At 56.8% G+C, this 20,372-nt stretch overlaps 1 protein-coding gene across 24 annotated transcripts in view; it reads left to right on the top strand.

The window, feature by feature from the left end:
- The window catches only part of Tsc2 (TSC complex subunit 2), a 34,611-nt gene that overhangs the window by 13,858 nt on the left and 381 nt on the right, over positions 1-20,372 (top strand). For 3 of the 24 annotated variants that reach the window (XM_015490909.2, XM_015490915.2, XM_048789368.1), the window contains 28 exons: positions 487-642; positions 1,104-1,220; positions 4,123-4,245; positions 4,954-5,060; positions 5,255-5,405; positions 6,446-6,568; positions 7,078-7,212; positions 7,810-7,890; positions 8,265-8,454; positions 9,250-9,343; positions 9,466-9,568; positions 9,799-9,893; positions 11,027-11,155; positions 12,444-12,608; positions 12,779-12,931; positions 13,020-13,132; positions 13,540-13,752; positions 14,784-14,987; positions 15,639-15,707; positions 16,710-16,840; positions 17,196-17,686; positions 17,871-17,946; positions 18,110-18,196; positions 18,804-18,990; positions 19,280-19,419; positions 19,918-19,996; positions 20,062-20,153; positions 20,234-20,332. In XM_015490909.2, the coding sequence (XP_015346395.1) occupies positions 487-642; positions 1,104-1,220; positions 4,123-4,245; positions 4,954-5,060; positions 5,255-5,405; positions 6,446-6,568; positions 7,078-7,212; positions 7,810-7,890; positions 8,265-8,454; positions 9,250-9,343; positions 9,466-9,568; positions 9,799-9,893; positions 11,027-11,155; positions 12,444-12,608; positions 12,779-12,931; positions 13,020-13,132; positions 13,540-13,752; positions 14,784-14,987; positions 15,639-15,707; positions 16,710-16,840; positions 17,196-17,686; positions 17,871-17,946; positions 18,110-18,196; positions 18,804-18,990; positions 19,280-19,419; positions 19,918-19,996; positions 20,062-20,153; positions 20,234-20,332 (3,903 nt within the window). Of the gene's footprint in view, positions 1-486; positions 643-1,103; positions 1,221-4,122; positions 4,246-4,953; positions 5,061-5,254; positions 5,406-6,445; positions 6,569-7,077; positions 7,213-7,809; positions 7,891-8,264; positions 8,455-9,249; positions 9,344-9,465; positions 9,569-9,783; positions 9,894-11,026; positions 11,156-12,443; positions 12,609-12,778; positions 12,932-13,019; positions 13,133-13,539; positions 13,753-14,783; positions 14,988-15,638; positions 15,708-16,709; positions 16,841-17,195; positions 17,687-17,870; positions 17,947-18,109; positions 18,197-18,803; positions 18,991-19,279; positions 19,420-19,917; positions 19,997-20,061; positions 20,154-20,233; positions 20,333-20,372 lie in introns of those variants that run through there. The other 21 variants (XM_015490919.2, XM_048789365.1, XM_015490922.2 and 18 more) reach the window with 18 other exon arrangements.

Genomic DNA, 20,372 nt, shown 5'->3' with positions numbered 1-20,372 from the left:
CTTGAGCCTCTGGGAATATAGATGTGCACCACCTCCAGTAGCATTTTTTACCTGTATTTTTGAAGGCTCTTGTCACACTGCCCCCACTACAGTAGCACAGTAAGTCAGGGTTTCCCTACTCACAACTTACATGTGGCCTTCCACAAAGGACATATTTTTTTTGTGTGAGGATTGAACCCAGTGCCTCATGCATGCTAAAGGAGGTATCCTGACATAGAATGACAAGAGGCAAGCAGGGACATTGCCTTGGCTCCACTGCATGGGAGCCCGTGCCTTAACTCTACCTGTGCTGGGCTGTTGTACAATAGTCAGTACTCTGAGCTGAGGGGCTGGGCACTCCCCTGGGAGAGGAATCTGGAGGCCCTGACGACACCCCAGTGAGCTCTGCTGCAGTGCCTTGGAATGCACAGCACTTATGCTGCAGTACCTTGGAATGCACTGCTTGCAGGGCCAGAGGTTCACTTGTTCCCTCTGTGCCTGGTGTAGGAGGAGCTGATTAACTCGGTGGTCATCTCCCAACTTTCCCACATCCCTGAGGATAAAGATCACCAAGTCCGAAAGCTGGCTACCCAATTGCTGGTGGACCTGGCGGAAGGCTGCCACACCCACCACTTCAACAGCCTGCTGGATATCATCGAAAAAGTGAGAGCTGCTTGGGGTCCTGGACTAGGTGCCAGGGGTACTCCTTTATTGCAAATCCCTGTAGGCAGAGGCATCCCCTGGACCCTTTCTCCTATGCATTGTGATTGGTGGCCATCTCTTGCAGGCAGGGTGTTCCTCACAGCACACATGGGTGGTATCAGCAGGTCATACTGTGCTGCCTACTGCTTGGCAGGTCTCCTGCCCAGGGCCATGGATAGGGCTGCCTTGTGGTTTCCGGGGAGCCGGGCTGGGTGAATGAGGTCTCACGCAGAGCCCAAGAGCAGGGTATGGGACTGTGGCCTTTTCTATTAGTTTGGAAGTGCCTTATGATCTGAATGGTCACCTGAGTTGTGTAGAGTGCATCTGTCCTGAGAAGTTGTTCATGGGAGAAAGTGCTGGATCTGATGGCGACTGCTTCAGGGAGCCATGAGCTGGGACTCACAGTCCTGATCTCTCTAAAGGTGATGGCCCGCCCCCTTTCCCTGCCTCCAGAGCTGGAAGAAAGGGATGTGGCTGCCTACTCGGCCTCCCTGGAGGATGTGAAGACTGCAGTCCTGGGGCTTCTGGTCATTCTTCAGGTGGGTGCTCTGCTAGTGGCCTCTTCTAGGAGAGTGTCACAATCAGCTCTTATCCATTATAGTTGGAGGCTGTTCTTCAGAGGTGTGTTTCCCAGGAGATCTGACCTCCCAGGGAGGATCTGTAACCAGGCATAAGGTCCTGACTGGACAAGAGGCTGCAGGGGTGAGGTGGGGTGAGTTCTGTTTTGTTTATACCGTGTACTATCTAGTCTGTATGGAACTGCCACAGTCTGGGCAGAACCACCTCCTGTCCTTGTCCAAATGCTTGCCCTTGTTCCTGCCACAGCAGCTGAGAAGAAACCAGCTGTTTTGATTGTCAGGATTGTTTTCTTGGGAGTGATTTTCAAGTCCCTACAATGTTACTTCTACATGGTGTAGAACTTGTTTATAGGGAATAGTTGAATGTTTTTTCCCATATCCACAGAACTGGGCAGTCATCATCACAATATTAGAGTGTGTCCTTCACCTCTGAAGAAACCCCATCCCTATTACCTGTTAGTTGCCATTCCTCCTGTAGCCCCCAGAAAGCCCCCACTTTCTGTCTCCCATGGATTTGCCTGTTCTGTGCATTTCGCATAAGTGGATCTGTTTCTTTGTGGCCGTCCTAGTAATGTGAAGTGGTGTCTCACTATGGTTTTATTTTTCCCTGAAAGCTAATGACATTTATCATCTTTTTTTGTATGGTTATTGGCTAGTTTCTTTTTTAGAGAAACGTCTGTCGTGAGCCTTTTTTTTTTTTTTTTTTTGGTGCTGGGGATTGAATCCAGGCCCTTGGGCATGCAAGGCAAGCACACTACCAACTGAGCTGTATCCCCAGCTCCTCTTTGTCCATTTTTTTTTTAACCTTTATTTCACTTATTTATTTTAATATGGTGCTGAGGATCGAACCCAGGGTCCTGCATATGCAAGGCGAGTGCCCTACCACTGAGCCACAACCCCAGCCCTGTCCATTTTTTAACAGTGCCATTTGTCTTCCTATGACTGACACGTGAGAGTTCTATGCTTTCTGGGTGCAGGTGCCACATTAGGCAGATCACCTTCTGATTTCCTCATGCCACTACTGTCCTTGGGCATGGTGCTCAGGTGCTCCTGCACCCCACAGGCTCCTGAGCATCTCTGGGGCCGTGGCCTCTCATGTCTCTACACATCTCCCATCCCCACATGTCCCCTGCCATACCCTCATGTTCCCTCACCCCATTTTTCCTCTCATTTCCCTACATATCCCCTCTTCTACACATCTCTCATCCCCACATGTCCCCTGCCATACCCTCATGTCCCCTTACCCCATTTTTCCTCTCATTTCCCTACATATCCCCTCTTGTCCTTACATATCACCTCAGGTTCCCCAAATGTCCCCAGACTGCCATTGCCTGGGTAGGACAGCTTTCAGGCTTTTCTGGCTACTGCACCTTGATTAGTGATTTTCAAGTCCCTACAATGTCACTAGTATCTTTGCCAGTGTCATTATTGCATAAGGTACAATATTTGAATCTGTTAGCTGAAAATTTTCTAGTTCATAAGGTGCTGGCAGTCAGTTAGGTTCCTGCAGTGCTTGGTGTAGTGGACTTTTATTTTCTGGCATGCAACTTTAAAGCAGTGTCTGGTATCATCTAATTAGCTCCTCTTAGGGTCTCATCCATGTGGGCCCATGCTATGTGCTGCCTGACCTATTGGGAAGGGGACTGATGGCCTCATGGCCTGGATGAGCTGGAAGCCTCTGACCTGCAGAGGGAAGGCAAAGTGTTCCCTTGCCCTCCCTTGGGAACCTGCCCTAAGGCCCAACAACTGGCTTCAGGCCTGAGCTGTTTCCTGGTTGAGGCAAACTGCCAGACTGTTTTTATTTCTTTTCTTTTCTTTTTTTTTAATATTTATTTTTCAGTTGTAGTTAGACACAATACCTTTATTTTATTTATTTTCTTATGTGGTGCTGAGGGTCGTACCCAGGGCTTCGCACATGCTAGGTGAGCACTCTACCGCTAAGCCACAACCCCAGCCCTGTTTTCATTTCTTTTTAAAAAATAATTAAAAACCTCAGTGAAGGGAGACTCCACCTTCTACCCAAAGGGCTTGGCTGAGACCCCATGTCCCTCCTGGCATGGCTCGGGTGTTTTTGTATCAGTTGCTCGAAGTGGGGACAAGTCTTTGTGTGTTCTGTGGGAAGGAGCTGTGGAGTGTGTCATCTTTTAAAGAACTACAGTGATAGGGCTAGGGATAGAGCCCAACTGATAGAACTCTCAGCTGGTAGAGTGCTTGCCTCCCAAGCACAGGACCCCGGGTTCAGTGCCTAGCAACACACACACACACACACACACACACACACACACACACACAGAACTGCAGTGATGGTTTCCAGGCAACTGCTGCTTACCTCCAAGGCTCAGAGATCACAAAGGCCCCTTAGGTGCTTGTGGACCTGCAGCCTTTGGCCCAGCCTTGCCACCCCATGCTGCTGGCAGCACTGAGGGCTCTTGCCCTGGCCTCACCTGTCACCTGTCAGGGAGAGCTCAGGGTCTCAGTTGCTTGTGTTCCTGTGGGATGATGGGCCCGGCACTTAGGGATAGTCCTGCAGCACATACGCCTCTCATGGGTCTACCTTCATTAGTCTGGCTTTACCTTGCAATGTCTGGATTCTCTCTTTGGCACACAGGGAAGGGGTTTAGTCGAAGCTGCATGGTATCCTATTGGACAGGTTTTCCTAAATTACCAACCAGTTCTCTGCTGATGACATAGATGTGGTTGTGTGGAGAGATGACCTCTCGTATGGTGGTGGTGGTGGTGAGGGGCATGCTTGGAAAGCATGGCACATGCCGCCTTCAGCCTGCAGAGAGGTCATCTACCTCACTGAGGTGCATCTTCCTGGCATGCTCTTACCCTTGTGGTGATTGGTACCTTCTCTCCACAGACCAAGCTGTATACCTTGCCTGCCAGCCATGCCATGCGTGTGTATGAGATGCTTGTCAGCCACATCCAGCTCCACTACAAGCATGGCTACTCCCTGCCCATTGCCAGTAGCATCCGGCTACAGGTACAGCCAGGCTGGTGTGGGTGATTGATTACCCAGAGGCCCAGAAAGCTGACTCAGTCTCAGCAAATATGGTGCCTGTGGGCTGGAGAGATGGCAGGTGGCCCCAGGAGGGGCCCTCTGTAGGCTCTTCTCATCTTGGCACCCACTGTGGCCACAGCCTCCTCATGATTCTCTTCCCTTTCTTTGTAGTGCCTGTGTTTCTGTGGTTTATCACTCTGAATCAGGTGGTACCCTGGGAGGAGGGCAGAGAAAAAGAAGCAACCTAACTTCCTGGGTTGCATGTGGCCCTGATGCTCCTGGGGCTACAAGATCTGTCAGTGTCCTGCAATATAGGGCATGGGCTAGACAGAGGGAGGTTCAGGAGAGGGCTGGGCTAGTCGAGCTGCTCTGACCTCGCTCTCTGGATGTCACACCAGGATGAACGAAGGTCACTGAGATGGAAGCCCTGACCCCTCCAAGAGCATCTGCTGGAGAGGGTGGCCCCATGTCGTTTTATGGGGGAAGCAACAGGACCCTGAGCAGAATTTATGGCATTTGGGGATGCAGGTCACTACCCCAGGTGGCCCCATCTGCTGTGGGGATATCTGCTCCAGGGGCTTTAACAAGAGTTCAGGCTCAGGGTCCATGGGTTGCCGGGTCAGAGGGAGGCATGTCTGCCCTGGCACTGGACTTCTGGCTGAGGCAGAGGCGTGGTTCACTCCCTGGCAGGCCTTCGACTTCCTGCTGCTACTGCGGGCTGATTCGCTGCACCGCCTCGGGTTGCCCAGCAAGGATGGGGTCGTGCGGTTCAGCCCCTACTGCCTCTGTGACTGCGCGTATGTGCCCATGTGCTGGAGGGTGTCAGGATCATTGGGTTGGAGGGGAGCTTGTGCTGTCTGTCAAGAATGGGTGTGTGTCTGAGGGACCATCCCAGAAGGGGTTGTAGTGGTGGGTTGGGTCGGGGGGACTGTCTGTTCTAACCTGTATGGCAAGGTATGACCTCAGTTGCTTGTCCCAATTGCTTGTGCAGGGAGCCAGAGTGGGGCTCTGAGAAGAAGGCCAGCGGCCCCCTTTCACCTCCCACAGGGCCACCTGGCACTGTCCCCTCTGGCCCTACCGTGCGGCTTGGCCACCTGCCCTACTCCCTGCTCTTCCGTGTCCTGCTGCAGTGTTTGAAGCAGGTGAGAGGGGCCCAGCTTCAAGCTCTGTTGGTTCAACTGAGCTGCTAGAGGAGTTGCTCTGAGGGCTCCAGATTCTTGGAGTCAACACACTTCCCCCTGCGTTAGAGACCTTGGGAGCTTTGCGTGCGTCCAGGTTTCGGATGTGTAGGCACAGCACTGTAACTGTAGACCTGCATGCTCCTCACAGGGAGGAGAGTGCAGTTGTGTCGGGGAGCATTTGCCTGGCAGGCTGAGGCCAGTCTTGAAAGGTGAGGAAGGTTCCAGTGGCATGAGTAAGCAGGGCTTGGAAGCAGGTAGGTGTGGTTCTGGGTAGCAGGTTGTGCTGGACCAAGATGCAGAGATGGGATGTCAAAAGGCTAGTAAGGGGATGGACATAGGGTATAGATAGGCAGGGGCTGGAGAGAGGGGTGGACCTAGGGTGTAGGTGTTGGCAGTGAGGTCCTATAAGAGACTTCCCAAGAGTTTTCAGCACTCTGCCTTGGACTTGGCTCTGGGTAGTGGCTGCTCCCTCAAGGAGGTTAGGCTGGAGGCTGCAGCTTATGTCCTCCTGTTGCCCTGGCCTTGGGTTGATGCTGGTTGTGTGCCAGGGATCTTGGCCTGTGGACTTGCTGCTTTCCCGGTCAGCTGTCATCATAGTTTCTCTTCTGCCACACCTTCATTGTTAGGGAAGTTCAGCTGGTGCTCAGGGTGCGCACTCTTGAGGCCCTGGGTACAGTGCTGTAAGCAAGTGGTACCTGGGCCACGTTGGGCAGATGTGGGGAGAATAGAGCAGAGATGTGGAAGTCCTGAGGTTGGCTAAGGAGGGAGGAGCTGCTGGCTCCCTGCTGGGCTCTGCTTACCTGGTCTCTGGAGGGCAGCCACTACAGAGCAGGCTGACAGCCACTGGGGTCTCAGGGGTAGAGGCCAAGGCTTGCCAAGTCCCTGTGTGCTGAGAGAGTGTACTGTCCCAGATGCAAGTAGCCTCAAGCACTGACCTTTCATCTTCTGTCTCCAGTGTCCATAAAGCCCTACCCTCTCCCTGACCCTGCCTCTCCCTCTAGGAGACCGACTGGAAGGTGTTGAAGCTAGTCCTCAGCAAGCTGCCTGAGTCGCTGCGCTACAAGGTCCTCATCTTCACTTCCCCATGCAGTGTTGACCAACTGTCGTCTGCCCTCTGCTCCATGGTAATCCCACCCAGCAGGTCCTGTGCTGACCCCTCCTACGTCACACACAGTGGACCTGGTATCGCGGGGTGGGGGCCACAGTCCAGTCTCCTTCACAGGACAACAAGCCTCTGGCAGGAGTTCATGCCATCCATAGCCTGCCAGGCAGACTTTGGTCTCCTCAGGCCTGGGGCCCTTGTGTGCAGTGCACACTATGCCTGGGGCCTGTGGGACTGTGGGAGTGCAGGGGACCCGTTCTACTCCCAGTTTATGGGGCATCAGAGGTCCCTGGTTAAGGGCATGTTTCTGAGTATTTGTCTCTTCTCCCCTCTTCCCGTGACTTTTGGGTCAGCCTCTGCCTCTCTCATGTTACAAGCAGGTCCTTACCTGCTTCTCTGAAAAGGCAGACCCCTGCCAAGAAGGAAAGCAGCTATTGGCCCAGGCTCTGCTGGGCTCCCCAGCACCCTCTGCCCCACCAGGAGATCTGGCCACTGGGCAGGGGGTTCATGGTAGGTTGTCTTGGTCATTAGCTCTCAGGTCCAAAGACCCTCGAGCGGCTCCGAGGTACCCCCGAAGGCTTCTCCAGAACCGACCTCCACTTGGCCGTGGTCCCGGTGCTGACAGCTCTGGTCTCTTATCACAGCTACTTAGACAAAGCCAAGCAGGTGAGGGATGGTGGGGGAGGAGTACGATGGTGTCTGGGACTTGAGATCCTGTCCTGAGCCAAAGAGATACACTGCCTCCTTCATGGACTGGCTGCTAGGCCAGAGCCAGGTGAGCTGGCTCTGTTTCCCAGTTTGGCCATTTGTCCCTGTCTGCTGGCCAACCTGAAACTACAGGTGTCTGAATCCCTGGCGTTTCTGAACTCTCTGGGGGGTCTGGGCTTTAATGTGGCCCTTGGGTATACCTGTCTGGCCTCCTCTCCCCAGTAGCCTCACTCCCTTCCAGAAGCATTCCCTGGCCTGTCCCTGCTGTGACTTTGGGAAGGACGACTAGGCCTATTTTGAACAGTGGGAAGGGCAGGCTAGGGCCCAGAGCTTCAGCTCCCTCTGCACCTACAGTCAGTGCAGAAAGCACACACAGCGCTCTTCTGGCCTGTGCTGCTGCCATCACCCACTGTGTCAGGAAATGGAAACACTGGAGAGGTCAAGAGCCCACTCGAGGTCCTTGCACCTTCACCTCAGGCTCAGGCCTGCCTCCCCAGACCCCAGTTTTTTCCTATGATGCTATTGGGAGCTCGCACTGCATTCTCCTTTCCTCAGGCTGAGCTTGGCAGACCTGTCCCAGGATGTGCTCTGCCCCTCCTGTGTGGCTGGCCTGCCATTCTGGCATTACCCCAGAAGGTAGCTGGTAGCCTCACTGCGTCAAGCAGCACCTCCCCTTGGCAGCATGGCCAGCCCCTGTTAGGGGGACCAAAACCAAAGGGGCTTTGGGCATAGCATGTCCTGGTTTCAGGATGGGTTGGGGAGCCAGATCCTGCTGGTCAGTGGAGTGGGGTCAGGAAGGACCTGATTGGAGCAGCCCACTTATGCAGGCTGCCTGGATCTGCTCGGCTGGTGGCTGGCTCTGCCACAGTCATTTGGGGACCATATTGAGTTTTGCCCCCAACCCCTTTGGAACCTCCCAGAACTGGCCAAAGAGATGAGGCCTGGGGATGGACAGGATGGATAGCCCTCCGTCCCTGTGGGCAGGGCCTGAGGCGTCTTGCTTCCCGTAGCGTGAGATGGTTTACTGCCTGGAGCAAGGCCTCATCTACCGCTGTGCCAGCCAGTGTGTGGTGGCCCTAGCCATCTGCAGCGTGGAGATGCCCGACATCATCATCAAGGCGCTGCCTGTCCTGGTGGTGAAGCTGACACACATCTCTGCCACGGCCAGCATGGCTGTGCCGCTCCTGGAGTTCCTGTCCAGTGAGTGTGTGCGGCCCCAGCTGTGAACCCATGTGCTCAGTGCACATGTGGGCAAGCATGCAGGGTGGACCCTCGGTTTGGGTTGTGCCTACTGTAGTGCCTGGTGCTGACCCCTCCCAGTCCCTGTCCCCCTGTGCACAGGCTGGCCTGCCTTGAGAACCTGGCCATGGCACATCCTGCCAGCTGCCTAAGTGGCCTTGGAGAGGCTGTTTCTTTCCTCCCTTGACATCATTGGAAAAATCTCCCCAACAGGAGATTCCCTTGACAGCCTCTGTCCGTCAGGGTACATACCACAACTGGGTGTTGCCACATCACCCCACTTTGTCCACTCCACTTTGGTGACTCCCGGGAGTTCAGGGTGCCTTGTCTGCCCCTTCCTGCCACCTTGTATATATCTGGCCAATAGCAGGCCTTAGATGTTGGGGAATCAGAACAGAGTGTAGGACCAAAGAGAAGACCCTTTGGACCACACAGGGGCTTTCTTGTGTATTCTTTTTATTTTATTTTGCTTCCTACCCTGTGAAAACATAAAGACTGTTCTTAGCTTGTGGGTCATATGGGTGCAGACTGTAAGCCAGGTTTGGCCTGAGGACTGTAGTTTGCTGGATTGGAAAGGAGAGCCCAGGCCAGCATCAGGAAGATCATGTTCAGGTGGCCCTGGCCTTCCCTGTCTTGGACCAGAATGGCTATCCTGGCTTTTAGAGATAAAGCTCAAGACCCTAGTGACACTGCCAGTGGCCATGGTCTACCTGCAGGCTGGCCTGGGCTCCCCTCACGGTGGTCCTTACATCGCAGCTCTGGCCAGGCTGCCCCATCTCTACAGAAACTTTGCTGCAGAGCAGTATGCAAGTGTGTTTGCCATCTCCCTGCCGTACACTAACCCCTCCAAGTAAGTGCTGGCTCCCAGGCCCTCCCGCTCCTTGACGAGGCCTTGGCTCCTCTGCTTCCACCTGGCTGCTGCCCTCAGCCACCGCAGGGAGTACCAGGGCTGACCCTTTCTTCTTGCCTCAGGTTCAACCAGTACATCGTGTGCCTGGCCCATCATGTTATTGCCATGTGGTTCATTAGGTGTCGCCTGCCCTTCCGGAAGGATTTTGTCCCTTACATCACTAAGGTCAGCCCATGGAGTAGGGGCCTTTGTCTATTAGTGCCAGGATCCACTTCATCTGTGGTAGAGCAGGGACATTGGCAGGGGAGAAGGAGGAGGGGTTCAGTCTGCTGAGCCTGGCTCACTACCCAGCCAGATATGGACAGGACAGTGGAGCTGCCACCATCTTTTGGGTCTGCAGCTTGCCCCAGGCCTCCCATAGCACCACCTCACAGCTTAAGTCTGTCCTACTCCAGGGCCTGCGCTCTAACGTCCTCCTGTCCTTTGATGACACCCCCGAGAAGGACAGTTTCAGAGCACGGAGCACCAGTCTCAACGAGAGGCCCAAAAGGTTTGGGTGTGCTATGGGTGTGCCTGGTGTTGGTGTTGGATGGGGTGGGATCCCTGTGACCACTGCGGTGTATTTAGCTGGGGCTGGCCAGCTGCTTCTAGGCCAGTAAGTGGGTGTAGGAGCTGGGGTTGAAGGTGTGCCACCATATAGGGTCTGCTGGGGCAAGATGCCCAGGATTTGAGAGACTAGGCAGGGCCTACAAGGACCATTAATGCCTTACACTCACCAGGCTGGCCTGCTATGGCCTTTGGCATTTTAGATCCTGGGGGTTGCCATCTTGGCCTGCCTAGGTCACAAGTATGGATGGATTTGCTGAGTTGGGGATTGGGGTGCTGGCTGTAGGTGTCCAGATTTGGGTCTCACTTCACCAGAGAAGCCCAGGGTCATATCAGGGCAGCTGTGACTCAGCCTGGGCAGGGGAACCCTGTACACCCCCTGCTCAGCCCTGTGGCCTCTGGTTAACCCAGCCTGCAGCCAGGGCTGCCCTCTTCCTCCACTTGCTCACCTGGGGGCACGCTCCTCTCTACCATCACGACCGCTTATGCCAAGTCTGACAAAAAAGCTGTGCTAGGCCTCTATGTTCTCGTCTGCACTTACTGAATGGCTGCCCCGCCTGCCCCCACTTCCTGCCCAGGCTTTCTTGGCTCTCCCTATGTGGGATACGGCACTTTCCAGTGCGACTTACACTTAGAAGCCACTTGCTCAGGCTGCTGGGGCTGGGGCAAGGGTGTGAGTTTGACTGTCAGTGGCCAGAGTCTCCTCTTTGGGCCTGGCCATCATGATCTTGGTGCCTCCTGGGTCCCAGAGCTGGGTGGGGACACCTGGTCAGCACAGCCTGGAACCTGCCGTGCGGGCAATCCACATGTTTAATTTGCACCAATGTCCTTTGTTTTGGTATCATTGTGAAACCTTGCTGCTCTCAGTCGCCTTACGAGTTGTATTTTTATGCGTTTTGTTTTCTGTCTCTTCCCTGCTAACTGTCCTTTGGCATGGTTCTTTTGTTCATCTCGCGGGATCTCTCCATCTTGACCCTGTGGCCTGGGACCTTTCCACCTCACCCCTCCAATGGCTTGTTTTCCCCTTCCCGGGAGCTGGGCTCTCTGGGGCTTGGGGCTTCCTTCCTCACCTGGTAGTTTGAGGATAGCCAGAGCCCCCAAACAAGGCTCGAATAACTCCCCACCTGTGAAAGAACTCAAGGAGAGCCCTGCAGCCGAGGCCTTCCGGTGCCGCAGCGTCAGTGTGTCTGATCATGTGGTCCGCAGGTAGCGGGGCTGTGTCGGGAGGGGGGCACAGACCTGGAGCTTGGCCCGTGAGCACCCGGGTGGCGGTGCATGGGGCTGCTTGCATGACCTTGTTGCCTGGCCAGGGCTAGAGGAAAGCCTGACCCTCAAGGGATCCTGGTGGCCAGGGGTGGAAAGGTTGCATTCTGTCCCTGAGACCTGTACAGCATGGGCCGCTGCATGTCAACCTCAGAGGCCTGTCTGGGCACCCTGGCCAGGGCAGCTGCTCTAGAAAGCTGGGCAGCCAGTGGTAGCCTCCACAGGCTTGTCCCCAGAGGGCAAGGGCTTTTTCAAATTAAAGCAGGGCCTGTGCAGGCTCAATAGAGACATTCAGGTTTGAGTTTGGCTTTGTCACAGTCTGTAGAGTAGACTTTTCTTCTTGGACTTCCTTCTGGGAAAGGTCTACTTTCTGTGATAGCTGGAGGGGAACTGGGGACTTTGGTGGAGGGGTGGTGGGCAGCTTGGGAAGGGCAAGCCAGCCCCCAGGCGCAGGGGCAGGCACAAGCTTTCAGAGACTGGTTCTAGGCAGCTGCCTACCTGTGGTCACCCTGCTGGCCCAGGCTGCACTTAGCAGAGGGGATGCCTGTGTCCACCTAGAAGCCCCTCCTAGCCTCAACATCCTGTGCTCTGGGACCTAGCTTCTTATTAATGCCTGCTTTGGCTCCAGCCACAGACTAGCCTCTTCTGTTGGGTATTTGGCCAGGAGTTGGGGGATGGAGAGGCATTCTGTGAGGCTCCTGTCAGCTCTTTTTTAGTAAGTCTTTAATGTGGCTAAGGGCTGTGAAACTTGTGACAGCTAAACCTACATAAGCCCTTCCCCTGGTCCCTGGGGTGTGTGGAGTGCTGCATTGGCCCTGTCTCTCACTGAGCCCAGCCCTCCTTATCCTAGATGGAAGTAGTGGCTGTGTGGGCAGAATGCAATCCTGCTCTGTTCCCCATGGTCTTTGACTCTGCATGATTAAGCTGTTTTGCTACAACCATGACTAACTCTCCTATGTGCTCGGGCAGAGGGGATGCCTGTCTCACCAATCTCAAATTTCTGCTCTGACCAGAGGGCCCAGGTCTTTCTTGCAAGGTGTTTCCCTCCTCCCTGGGATGATGTGGTCCACATGGTTTGCGAAGCTGCGGCTCAGCTGGCCGCTGCACCTGGTCCTGATGGGGTCTTTTGGGAGCGAGGCCCTTTTGGCCTGTGCATGCATTGAGCTTTGCCCCTGGTGGTAGGTGTCTCGGCCGTTCCTGGCACTCTGACCCTGGCCATGACTTCTTCTAGCAGAATACAGACATCCCTCACCAGTGCCAGCCTGGGGTCAGCAGACGAGAACTCCATGGCCCAGGCTGATGACAACTTGAAAAATCTCCATCTGGAGCTCACAGAAACGTGCCTGGATATGATGGCCCGATACGTGTTCTCCAACTTCACGGCAGTACCCAAGAGGTGTGACCTGGGCTCCAGGGTGGGAGGTACAGCCTCAAGCCACACCATGGTGACAAGTGCAGCTGTGCAGGCCATCAGGGCCACTCTGGCCTTCAGGAGTGGTTTGCCCTGAGGCATCTCTGGGAGCCCCGCTCCAGGCCAGCTGGAAGGCGACACTTTTTTGCTTTCAGGTCTCCCGTGGGAGAATTTCTCCTGGCAGGCGGCAGGACCAAAACCTGGCTGGTTGGGAACAAGCTTGTCACAGTGACGACCAGTGTGGGAGCTGGGACCCGCTCATTGCTGGGCCTGGACTCTGGGGATCTGCAGGCCAGCCCAGAGTCAAGGTGACTGCTCTTTCTCCCCCGTGCCCTGCTAGCCTGGAGACCTGGGGGAGTCCTTGTTTACCCTGTACTTGGACACTTCTGTCCCTAGCTCCAACCCTGGCCTGCACGTGAGACAGACAAAAGAGGCGCCTGCTAAGCTGGAATCCCAGACTGGGCAGCAGGTGTCTCGCGGGGTCCGGGATCGGGTGCGCTCCATGTCGGGTGAGTTCCCAGCTGCCTCCCTGGTTGCTGTTGTATGGGGAGGGCAGCACCCTATGCATAGTCATGAAGTGAGGCCCTTGTGGCTGAAGGGCTTGCTTACGGTGCTAGTGTTTCGCATGGCCCTGGAGCAACTCTGGGCCTTGCCTGGCTCACCCCAAAGCTGTTTCTGCTGTACTTGAATGGGCTGTAGTCCAGGTATGTCTGGGACCCCTTCGGCTAACCTGGGCCCACTGAGGTTAGCAACCTTAGAGGGCCAGGCCTGGGGCTGAGTGCTACTACTGTAGCCCCCTGTAGACATTGGCCTGGTGCTTCCAGTCTGACCAGACCCTGGGAGGAGCTTCTAGCTCTGCACTAGTGGATTTGTATTGGGCAGGTAGTCACCAGCCCTCCCACCTGGTCCTCTGCAGGGGGACATGGCCTTCGAGTTGCTGCCCTGGATGCACCAGCTTCCCATATCCCAGGAGGCTGCACTTCTGCAGGACCACAGAATGTACCAGCTACAAAGCCGGAGAAGGCCTCTGTGGGTGCCCAGGTTCTAGCACCAGAGAAGACGAATCTCGCAGCCTATGTACCCCTGCTGACCCAGGGCTGGGCCGAGATCTTGGTCCGAAGGCCCACAGGTACTGAGAGGCCAGGTGGACTACTCTGATCAGGCCTACTCTGAGCTTGGGTCCCCCTTGGAAGGGGCCCCATCCCCACATAGTGGAATGGTTACCCTACTGTTGTGGCCACACAAAGCAGCAAGCACAGGGCATCTGGGCTAAGAGATTCTGAAGCTGGGTCTCCAGAGGCAGTGTGTCCAAACAGGCCTGCTCTGGGTTGCACAGGCTGACATGGCAAAGCACCAAACAAGGCAGCCTGTACTGCAGAGGTTTGTTTTCTGGTCTGTAGACTGGAAATTCAGGCCAGCGAGCTGGCTCCTTCTGAGGCCTCCGTCCTGGACTTACAGATGTTGCTTTCTCCCTGTGTCCTCACGTGGTCATCTCTCTACACATCTGTATCCTAATCTTTTTCTTTTTTGGTACTGGGGATTGAACCCAGGGATGCTTAACTATTGAGCCATATCCCTAGCCCTTTCTTATATTTTACGTAGAAACAGGGTCTTGTTGAGTTGGTTAGTGCCTCGCTGAGTTGCTGAGCCTGACTTTGAACTCATAATCCTCCTGCCTCAGCTTCTGGAGCATCTGGGATTACAGGTGTGCACCACCGTGCCTGGCTCTAATCTTATGAGGATACCAGCTGGAATAGGACCCGCTCACATGATCTCACTCCTTACAGATGCTGTTTCCACATGCAGTCATCTTCTGAGGTCCTGTGGGTTAGGGTGTGATGTGGAATTCTGAAGGGATGTAACTCTTCCCATAACAGGCATCTCAGCCAAAAGGGCTTAGCAGAGGCCTGGAGCCTGGGAGGTGGTAGAAGAGGACACACAGTGCTGACCTACAAGGCTGTAGCAGGCTCCAGTTGCCCTGCAGTGTCCCTGAGATTGACCTAGAGTAGCAGAGTGCTTGGTGTCCAGTAGGGAGGACATGACCACAGCCTAAGTACAGGCATGTGCCGTTGGGGATGGCACACGTGGAGGCTGCCCAAGGGGATGGCCAGTGAGAAGTGCTGGTCTGAGACTTGAGGGATGCTGCCCTGCCTTACCCAGGGAACACCAGCTGGCTGATGAGCCTTGAGAACCCACTTAGTCCCTTCTCCTCGGACATCAACAACATGCCCCTGCAAGAGCTGTCCAACGCCCTCATGGCTGCTGAGCGCTTCAAGGAGCACCGTGACACGGCTCTGTACAAGTCACTGTCAGTGCCGGCAGCTGGCACGGCCAGGCCCCCTCCTCTCCCACGCTCTAATACAGGTGAGCTCTGGCAGGGCTACATGCAGGCCGTGAGCTGCCTGACTGGGGCACACGGTTCCCTCTGCTGAGGCCCCCCATACTATTGTCCTTGCACATCTTCAGGGGATTGCAGGTGCTCTGGGCCCTGATGTTGGGAGCAGGCTCCCATTTGTTGAAGGGACCCTGTTTCTTAGAAGCTGATTCCTGCTGTCTGCCGCTCAGGTGCTGCTGGGGATGGCAGTGTTGGGAATGGGTAGAGCTCAATGGAGCTTGGCTGGCACCCTGTATAGGAGGCCCGGGGACCAGGGCTCCAGGAGACACCACAGGCGAACACACATTTGCCTGGTTGGGGTTGGGGTGCCTGAGCCTGCCAGCCTGTGTGCTCCAGGCCTATTGGCCCCATCCTATGCTGCACCCTCTGGCCTCCCTCATGTGGCCGCAGATAGTACTTAGAGGCTGAGGATGTCTGCTGTCAGGAGAAGTTGGGGAGCGCTGCCCACCCAGAGGTCCCTGCAAGCTGCCTGGAGAGCCGGGAGCCCGAGTGCGCTGGCCCCGGCCGCCGCTGGCCCTCCCCTCTCTCCTCTCCAGGCTCGGGGTCTATGCCTGTCCTCTCTGCTCGGCCTGTGTGTAATCTCTGCTGCTGACGTGGCCGCTCACGTGGTTCCCTTGCAGTGGCCTCTTTCTCCTCCCTGTACCAGTCCAGCTGCCAAGGACAGCTGCACAGGAGCATTTCCTGGGCAGGTATTCGCGCATCCCTTTAAGGAATGATGTTTGCTGCAGAGCACCGTCTGCTGCAGAGACGCTGTTCTCATCGTCCCTCATCTGGCCACCCCTCCATGACCCTGTCAGCCTCGCCGCCCTCGGGAAGCAGGGTCCCGACCGCATGAGGACACCTGTGCAGATGCCTTGCTTTGCAGTGGGAGCCCCTGACTTGTGCCCTTTGTGCCGAGCCCTGCTCCATGCTGCACGTGGCCTCCAGCAGGTGGGGTGGCCTGGTCTCTGGTGCCAGTGGGTGGCAGCTCTTGGGTACTGAGTTTGGCCTTAGGGCCCAGCTGAGCTGACCTTGCCCTGGTTCATGGTGGCCTGCATCTGCCTTCGTCACAGCTGGCCAGGGTCCCTGCAGACTGGCAGGAAGGGCAGTGTGCAGTGAGTGGGCTGCCGTGTGTGGGCGTCACAGGCTGCTTTAACCCTTGGCTGCTTCTCACCCACGGGCTGCCCTGATGCTGTGCGGAAAATGCTGTCTAGGGACCTTGGTCCCTCACTCCTAGCATACCTGCTGTGGGCCTGGCTGGGACCTGAAGGCAAGCCTCTGGCCTCACAGTGGGCTCAGTCTGTCAATGGCGCTGTCCCCCACATCAGCCTCTTCCTCAGGTCCCAAGTCCTGGAGAAGCTCAGCCTCTTTCCTGGATCTCTGGGGGCTGGTCTCAGGGACTGCACCCCTCCCAAGCTGAGACCATCTTGAATGGGGCTTCTTCCTTGTCCTGCCCTCACCTGCCCACCTTGCTGGAGGTTCAGAGGTGGCTTCTGGTGGACACCTGGGTGGGCAGAGCTGGTGCCAGTGACCTCTGTGATCCTATAGGAGGCCCCAGTGCAAGGGTCCAGCGACCTCTCCCCAGCTTGCTCCATGGTGACAGCAGCAGGCAGAACCCTGTCCCTTCTGGTGGGGAAGAGCCTGGTATTCTGAGGCCACATGAGTGCCAGGGCCTGACCCAGCCCCCAGCAGCCCCTTCTGTGTTCTCTCAGACTCTGCTGTGGTTCTGGAGGAGGGGAGTCCAGGCGAGACTCATGTACCAGGGGAGCCCCCCGAGTTGGAGGATTTGGAGGTAATGTTAAGTGCAGACAGATGTTGCCGGCGCTCTGAGGCTTACAGCAGGGTGAGTGTCGTGGAAGATGCCAGGACAGAGCCCTGCACCAGGGAGGTGGGGGGGGGGGCGCCTGCAGGTGAGAGTCAGCCTGCACCAGACCTCCTGGCCCCACACTAGCTTGCCCTGTGAACCTGGCAGAATTTTATGTTTCTCATCTGAAAAAATAGCTAGCTATTCCACATTCCTCCTACTTGGGGCCATCTGAGTTCCCTGTGGCTATCTGGGATGGCCCCCATTTGCAGTGCCCTTGGTCCATGGGGTCCCAGATCCTTTGCTCAATATGGGCCCAGGGGGGTGTGGGGACCATAGATGCAGACGAGGCCTCTGGAGAAACCTGACCAAGGTCCTCTTTGGGGTCTCACAGTCATCCTCGGCCTCCAGCCAGGAGGAGAAGCCCCACACTGAGGAGCTGGCTGCGGGGGGCATCCCAATTGAGGCAGCAGTCTCCTCTGAGGGTGGCCGGCCCTCCGTGGACCCCTCCTTCCAGCCATCACAGACCCTGAGCAAGTCCAGCTCCTCGCCTGAGCTGCAAACACTGCAGGACATCCTTGGGAACCCTGGGGACAAGGCTGATGCTGGCCGGCTGAGCCCTGAGGCCAAGGCCCGATCCCAGTCTGGGATCCTGGATGGGGAAAGTGTGGCCTGGGCAGCCCCAGGTGAAGAGGGCCGGGGCCCCGCCGTACCCGAGGGTCCTTTGCCATCCAGTTGCCCCCGCTCTCCCAGTGGCCTCCGGCCCCGAGGCTACACCATCTCCGATTCAGCCCCATCGCGCAGGGGCAAGAGGGTGGAGAGGGACACTTTGAAGAGCAGAGCTGCAGCCTCCAGTGCTGAGAAAGTACCCGGCATCAACCCCAGGTAGGCCTCCTCCCATCCGCAGCTCCCAGACAGTGCCTGGGGACAGGGCAGCTGAGTCACCCCAGGCAGAGCAGGCCAAGGGCAGGTCCTGTTGTCTTCCCTTGGCCAGTTAGGTGCTGGCCCTCTGCTCTCCCAGGGGTGGCCCTGAGCCCCAGCTCCACCCTCACCACCGACCCCTCCCCAGCTTCGTGTTCCTGCAGCTCTACCACTCGCCGTTCTTTGGTGATGAGTCCAACAAGCCCATCCTTTTGCCCAATGAGGTAGGCACACCCTCCTCCCCAGGGAGGCCCCTGCTCTGGGCAGTGGTGGTCAGAGCCCAGCTGGTAGCAGGGACAACCCACCCAGGTAGGGCACTTCTGTGGGGTGGGCAGGACCATGGGGTGGCCTCTGGCCAGGGCTCAGACAGGCTCTGTGTGGCTGCAGTCCTTCGAGCGGTCCGTGCAACTCCTTGACCAGATCCCTTCGTATGACACACACAAGATTGCTGTGCTGTATGTGGGCGAAGGCCAGGTGAGGCTACTGGGCTGGCAGGCCCTCTCGGGCTGGGTGGGCTGTGGGCTTCTTCCTGGGGCAGTGGGGGAATGTGCGCCCTCTGCCCCCTCCTCTGGGTACTCCCTTGTCCTCTGATGGTGTTTGTGGAGCCCTGTGCCAGGCACTCAGCCGTGAGGCTCATGTTTAGGCATGTGGTAGGTGAGTCATGAGGACTGTGGGGAGAGGTTCAAGAACAGAAGGTGCAAAGGCCTCTGGGGCAGTCTGGCCCCGAATGAGCACAGGAAGGTGGCAGGAGCTGGGGTGCCGCCCGTCTGGTAGCCTTGGTGGAGTGGGTGGGGTGTGGGGCTAGGCTTCTGGGTGGGGATGGAACCCAGGGCTCCTGCATGTTAGGCAAGCAATGTAGAGACCACTGAACTACAGCCTCAGCACTCTGGGTGTATTTTGAAGAGCGCACTAACCTAAAATTTGCTAGCCTGCTAAATATGGGATGGGAGAGGCAGGAGTCCGGGGTGGTACCATGCCATCTGGCTGGGTAGCTGCCTGCATGGAGTGTGGACAGCAGCAGAGCTCGGGACCCTTGACGGCTGGGCTGGGTGCCACCCTGCTCCTCTGGCTCTCCCCACAGAGCAACAGCGAGCTGGCCATCCTCTCCAATGAGCACGGCTCCTACAGGTACACAGAGTTCCTGACAGGGCTTGGCAGGCTCATCGAGCTCAAGGACTGCCAGCCCGACAAGGTGTACCTGGGTGGCCTGGACGTGTGTGGCGAGGATGGCCAGTTCACCTACTGTTGGCACGATGACATCATGCAAGGTGGGCCACACCTCCTGTGCATGAGTCACTCCTGGGGGCTGGGTGGTGCGGCACAAGGGCTGGCCTGCAGGCAGTGGCTGAGCTGCTGCCCTCAGGGGGGAGCTGTGTGCCAGCAGGGGCATGAGTCTGTGGCTCCAGTAGGCCCTCAGCTGCCAGAGAATCCAGGGGCTGCCTGGTGGGAGGCACGAGGAGCTCCATTGAGACCCTCTGACCCCAGCCCTACACCCCGCATTGTACTGCCCTGCCTGGGGCTGTGCCTACCACCCAGCCCAGCCTCACTTGCCCACAGCTGTCTTCCATATTGCTACGCTGATGCCCACCAAGGATGTGGACAAGCACCGCTGTGACAAGAAGCGACACCTGGGCAATGACTTTGTCTCCATCATCTACAATGACTCTGGGGAGGACTTCAAGCTGGGCACCATCAAGGTGAGTGGGGTCCTTGTGTGTTGGGTGCCCAAGCAACATCTGAGCTCTGTCACCTACATCTTTCCTCCTGGACAGGTCAGAGGCCAAGGTGGCAGCACAGCTGGGATGGGGTGCCCAGGCCCACCTGAGGGGTCATGGCTGGGAGTAGGTTGCGTGGCAGTGTGGAGACCAGGCCTGCCTGCTTTGTCTTCATGGCAGACCATGGGGCCATGTTGGTGGGCAGTGTGTGGGGGTACTGGAGCTGTGTGCCTGTGGACCTAAGTGCTCCAGCATGTCCTGAGGTCCGGGTCAGGCCAGGAGTGGGCTGGGTATGGCTGTCCCCAGGCTGGTGAGGAGCAAGTTCAAGCACAAAGGCAGATGGCAGAAGGCAGATGGCAGAGTGTTGCCATCAAGGTCGTGAGCCTCTATTACCAACAAGCCTGGTACTGAGGTCAGTGAGGCAGGAGGTGGCCCACAGACATGCTGCTGACAGGATGGCCCTTTCCCACATCTGGGCAGGGCCAGTTCAACTTTGTCCACGTGATCATCACACCCCTGGACTACGAGTGCAACCTGCTGTCACTGCAGTGCAGGAAAGGTGAGGCTCGGGGATAGGTGGGGTGGCACAGGGGCCGAGCCCGGTGTGAGCACCTATCTCCCCAGACATGGAGGGCCTTGTGGACACGAGCGTGGCCAAGATTGTGTCTGACCGCAACTTGCCCTTTGTGGCTCGCCAGATGGCCCTGCACGCAAACGTGAGTGAAGGCAGATCCTGGGGCGGGATGGCAGGCATGTGCCCTGGATGGGGGCTGACCACCCTGCCTCCCGGCCCCAGATGGCCTCACAGGTGCACCACAGTCGCTCCAACCCCACCGACATCTACCCCTCCAAGTGGATCGCCCGGCTCCGCCATATCAAGCGGCTCCGCCACCGGGTAGGACGGATGAGGTTCCCTCAGAGATGTGCTGACAAGG

This window comes from Marmota marmota, unplaced genomic scaffold, assembly GCF_001458135.2.
Source record: "Marmota marmota marmota unplaced genomic scaffold, marMar, whole genome shotgun sequence".
Lineage (NCBI taxonomy): Eukaryota > Metazoa > Chordata > Mammalia > Rodentia > Sciuridae > Marmota > Marmota marmota.
This window is presented reverse-complemented; position numbering and strand designations above follow the sequence as displayed.